General features: G+C 41.9%; 1 protein-coding gene across 2 annotated transcripts in view; it reads left to right on the top strand.

Moving 5' to 3' along the window:
* The window catches only part of Frmd4b (FERM domain containing 4B), a 372,580-nt gene that overhangs the window by 242,289 nt on the left and 124,618 nt on the right, over positions 1–5,673 (top strand). For both annotated transcript variants that reach the window (XM_017796628.2, XM_008827145.3), the window contains one exon: positions 584–676. In XM_017796628.2, the coding sequence (XP_017652117.1) occupies positions 584–676 (93 nt within the window). The remainder of the gene's footprint in view (positions 1–583; positions 677–5,673) is intronic.

Below are 5,673 nucleotides of genomic sequence, written 5' to 3'. Positions count from 1 at the left end.
CCTCCTCCTCCTTCTTCCTGTTTGAGATAAAGTTTCACTAGGGAGCCTTAGCTGGCTTGGAACTCCCTATGTAGTCCAGGCTGGCTGGCCTCCAACTCAGAGACATCCATCTGTGTCCACCTCTTGAGTGCTAGGACCAAAGGCTGTGCCACCACACCCAGTTAAGATTGTTATCTTGCAAATTATTCAAAGCAAGTTTGTGAACAGACCTTCCGGTCTGTTTTATGACTGCATCACTTTTCTCTGTACAGGTTTAGATGACTGACAGTACTCCATAGGGCATTTGGGTTCTTTCCAGGTTTTTTGCTATCATAAAGCGACATGAGAACATGAGTGATTTTGTATATGGGTCATTTCTCAGATACGTAAGTTCGTCTTGATAAACTCCTCCAAATGGAAATGCTGACTTAGAACCAGACACGTTTGTAGGTTTCAGAGAAATTGCAGAATTGGCCTCATGATCAGTGGTAGCAGTGTATACATCTGTCTGGTGTGTGAGAGTGACTGCTTCCAGGCAGCTTTGCCAGCTCTGTGTATTAGTGAACTTTCTGTTTCATCCTCTTTCTTTGCTTTGTTCTCACAGAGGTCAGCAGAACTGGCTGCAGCTGGATCACCGCGTTCTGGAACATGATTTGCCTAAGAAGCCAGGGCCTGCTACCCTGTACTTTGCTGTCAGGTATGTGTGTGTGTGCATGTATCCAGAATTCCCTTCCTTTGGGGATTATTTTATTTTTTAATTTTTTAACATTTCTAGTGATGAGAAATAGAGAATAAAAAGAGAAAAGACCCTATCAAAACATTATCACGGGAAAGAGATTTTCTACTGTCTTGGTCTAAGCACCAAGTTACCATAGTACTGTGAAGAGCTGTTTTCTTTGAAGATAAAGGAGAGACCCATCCTCCTTTATTCCTCACAGGCTCTTAGATAAATGTAAGGCTGAGAAATCCGAGTGATATATTTTAATGTATAAGCCTGTTTTTTCAATGTACTGTTAGGATTCTTAGGACTTAAGATTTGAAAAACATTTGCTGTTATACTTTATGTTGGAATAATGTTTGCTAGAGGCTTGGAAATAATTGGGTTTTATGCAATTTCATGTCTTAATTGGAATCAGAGATAAGGTGCAAAACAAATATTAAGAGAAAGAATTATCGAATGCCTCAGAGATCTGAATTCTGCCGGCCTGCAGCAGCAGATCATGGTGCTCGGAGTCCTTGATATGTTCTCTGAGCTGTTTGGGAACTAGATCCTGAAACTGATGCATTTAACCAAGCAGGGATTTCTCAAAGCCAGCCCATCACAGAAATATCTTAGCATTGATTATTATCAATATATGATAAACAGAATGTATAAGAAATAACACACTTGTCCTCTACTCAGCTAAAAATACAAAGTTTGGGGACTGGAAAGATGCCTCAGAGGTTAAGAGCACTGGCTGCTCTTGCAGAGGACCCAGGTTCAGTTCCCAGTACCCACATGGCAGCTAAACTATCTATAACTCCAGTTCCCGTGAATCTGATGCCCGCTTCTGGCCTCTGTGGGCACTGCATGACACAGGTGTACTTACATACATGCAGGCAAAACACTTAAACACATAAAATAAAAAATGGGAAATGTATGAAATTTTTAATTTTTAATAAAAAAGAAAAATAAATAAATTTTTTTAAAAAGATACAAACTTTCCCAATGGAGTAAAAAGTTCCTGCATTGGGGGCCCTGCCTCATTCTTAAACCTGATGAACAATTAATTACACAATAACTTTGCATTGCTGGTAGCTTTTTCATAAGTCTAATTTATTTTCGTAAATCTAACTTATTTAGCTCAATCAAGAAAGACATTTTGCCAAGTCTGACCGCTGGAGTTCAGTTTCTAGGAATCCCATGGTAGAAGGAGAAAACTGGTTCCTAAAAGTCGTTCTCTGGCTGCTAACATATGTGCTGTGGCACACATGCCCATATACATAAGCATGCATGCACACACAAAACAAACAAATAAATGTAAAAAATGCTTTAAAGCTAATTCAACTTGAAGAATAGACTAAGATATTATTCTTATTTTGTTTTGCTTATTTTTAATAATGAAGTTGTACTTCATTTTATCTACAATGACGGAAACTTTTTGCTTCTTTTCCTCCTCTTCTGCCTTCTCTTTCTCCTCCTCCTCCTCCTTCCTCTTCCTCCTTCCTCCTTCCTCCTCCTCCTTATGATGGTCAGGCAAAGTAAATCACGGTGAAATTTTACAAGTACTGTGATTTCTTTTCCTTTACTTCATCTGTTCAATGAAATCCAAAAGTATAAAACATCTTACTACTTCTTAAAAATTGTACTTTTTTATGAATTAACTATAGAGAGTCTCTGCTCCTTACTCTACAAATACAGTGTTGAAAATCTAGGATGGGGGCAGTTAGTTGATGAGTCTCCTCCTTCCTCCTCTTCCTCCTTCCTCTTCCTCCTTCCTCCTTCCTCTGTTTTGTGATTCTGAAGTCTGGGTTGTAATTTTTTTCTTACCCCAAACCCTACTTGGTTGTTGCTGTTGTTTAGTTTTCAGTAGTTCAGGTTAATAGTTGCTGCTGCTGTTGTTCAGTTTTTAATAGTACAGGTTTTAATAGTTCAGTTTTTAATAATCCAGGTTCTTGCCTTGTTAGGTCCATGCTCCACTACTGAGCTTCTCCCAGACCCCTTAGAAGATCTACATTTAATGCCCGGGAAGGAGAGACCATAGCAATGGCTCATCCAGGCCTAAATCATCAGTTGGAGAAGTGCTGAGAGATCCTAAAGGAAAACTAGAGTTTACTGAAAAGGCCATGATATGACACTTGTGTGATCAGAAGTGGAGAAAAGGAAAAAGAAAGCTTCTGAGGCTGGAGAGATGGCGAAGGGCACTGGCTGCTCTTGCTGAGGATCCAGGTTCAGTTCCCAGAACCCACATAGCAGCTCATAATCAGCTGCAGCTCCAGGGAATCAGATGCCCTTTTTTGGCCTCTGTAGACCCTGTGCACACAGTGCACATACATACACGCCTGCAGGCAAACACTGATACATGTAAAATCTTCTTGGGTTTTTTTTTTTTTTTTTTTTTTGGTGTTTTTGAGACAGGGTCTCCCTGTAGCCCCAGCTGTCCTGGAACTCACTATGTAGACCAGGCTGGCCTTGAACTCACAGAGTTCTGCCTACCTCTGCCTCCCAAGTGCTGGGATTAAAGGTATGCACCATCGTTTTTTAAAAAGAAAAAAGCTTCTTATTAGTAACTGAGCAGGAATCAGAAAGTACAAAACTTCAGTCTTGTGTTCTGTACGGAAAATGGCTCAAAGCAAATAAGATACAGCTTTCCACAGAGAATTATGTTGTCACTATCAACATCTCAAACTCTGTGAAGACACAGAAGGAGAGATAAGTAACTGAGCAGGAATCAGAAAGTACAAAACTTCAGTCTTGTGTTCTGTAAGGAAAATGGCTCAAAGCAAATAAGATACAGCTTTCCACAGAGAATTATGTTATCACTATCAACATCTCAAACTCTGTGAAGACACAGAAGGAGAGATGAGAGTTACTCTACCAGCCTTCAACGTTCGCCTCCCCCTTCCAGTTTCCCATCTTAGAGGACAAGTGGACAGGCTGCTGAGTGACTATTTTTTAACATGGATATACAAAAATCTATTTTCCTTCTCTCTTTCATAATTCAGCTATCCCCATCTCCTGTGAGTGTGTGGAGTGCTCTGGGTAATGGAAATTTAGTGTACAGCTAGCTAGCATCCTTCCACTTTCGTCTCTATGTGCCTGTGTCAGGTGTCTGCTGCTTAACAACTCAGTGAGAGCATTATGTCCTCAGAGAATCTTAACAAGTGCTGTTTATTTGCTGACCAGATTTGTGCACCGGTTCTCTGACAGCTGCTATGTGGTCTATCTTGGGTCTGAAAATAACCACAGAGCAAACCCTGTCTCCCTTCCTGACAGTCCTTCCCAAGGCCACTCTGCCTTTTCCAGCTGCTTCCTGGGATTCGACAGGGGCTGGCAGCTTGTTCCTGTACTTAGTGCCTACTCAGCTTGTTATCTCATGTGTCGTGTAACTTGGTGTTAATATTCTCCCAACTGCTTGCATTTGTGCACCGGTTCTCTGACAGCTGCTATGTGGTCTATCTTGGGTCTGAAAATAACCACAGAGCAAACCCTGTCTCCCTTCCTGACAGTCCTTCCCAAGGCCACTCTGCCTTTTCCAGCTGCTTCCTGGGATTCGACAGGGGCTGGCTGCTTGTTCCTGTACTTAGTGCCTACTCAGCTTGTTATCTCATGTGTCCTGTAACTTGGTGTTAATATTCTCCCAACTGCTTGCATGTTTGAAACGCTTATCAAGTTTTTAATGATTCTCTTAATGCATCCTCCCAACGAGTCAGTGACATCATTATAGTCTTTATTATTCCAATTAAGTAATTGTTATTACTCTAATTAAAGGTAAAAACATGATAGAATAAAAAGCACACACCACAGAATTATGTGAACCAACTTGACCAAGGTCACAGAGAAGAGGGGAGCTCGGGGACAGCTAGTGAATGGTTTTTGTCATACACAGCTGTTTGCCAGAGGGTCTTACACCTCCAACTGGAGAAAACAGTATTGTTGGTGACATTTGTATCTGAGGAGATAGCCTTCTAGGTTACCTGTGTTGACAAAAGATGCAGCCAGGGGACCAGCGAGGTAGCCCAGTAGTACTCAAGCATCAGGACCTAAATTCAGTCCCCAGAACTCAAACTAAAAAGAGCCCAGGTATGGCAGTGCTCAGTTGTTAAGTAATCCCAGCTCCAAAGAGGCAGAAACACATGGATCCCCGGGGCTTGAGAGACTCTGTCTCAGAAAAAAAGTAATACAAGGTGGCCAGCCCCTGAGGAACCTCTGGCTTCCACATGCATGTGCTTAGACATGCACACACACACACACACACACACTCACACATACACACACATAAATGCAACAAAAGATATTATTTGGTTGTTTTGATATTTGGACACTATATAAAAGCCTTTGAAAGTGCGGGGATTGCTCAAGATTGGGTCACCAGCACCTCTTATACAAACAGTATTGTTACATGTGCTGGGATACACAGTGTAGGGGTCCCTCACACATGGATTCCTATGTGTTGTGCTGGGATACACAACACAGGGGCCCTCACCCACGGAGACTGAGGTGTGGGGTCACAGAGGCATTAGCAGACAGTGAGAAAAGATTTCCCTCCAGTGGCTGCACTCTGCCAGGAAATACATCACTCTCATCCTTAGTGAAACAATCAGAAACAACAAAATGCCAGCACTGAAGATAGGGCAGCAAGGTGTAGCATTTTTACAGGCAGCTGTGACTCACTTTCACAGAAGAACGGAGATGAAAATGCCTGTTGCCTTTCAGTTTCTCTGGAGGGAGAAGCAGAGGCTTAGCCAAATCATCTTGGGAGAAGTTTCAATCTATGCAATTGCTTCCTCCTTTAAACCCAAAGCTCTCAGCTCACCTTCATTCCTGGCCTGGTAGAAGAGGGCTCTGTTGCCAAGCGCCTTCCTCACTCCTCCTTTCTAAATCATGACTTTAGTAAGTCAATATTATCAGAGATGTCATCGTCATCTGTCTTGTCTCTTGGGCATCTGCTGTGATGAGGCATGTTGTAATGTTGTATTTGAACAGTAAAGAAT

Source organism: Nannospalax galili, unplaced genomic scaffold (assembly GCF_000622305.1).
Source record: "Nannospalax galili isolate Female #2095 unplaced genomic scaffold, S.galili_v1.0 scaffold1051, whole genome shotgun sequence".
NCBI lineage: Eukaryota > Metazoa > Chordata > Mammalia > Rodentia > Spalacidae > Nannospalax > Nannospalax galili.
Note: the sequence above shows the minus strand (reverse complement) of the source record. Positions and strands in the feature narration are given on the sequence as shown.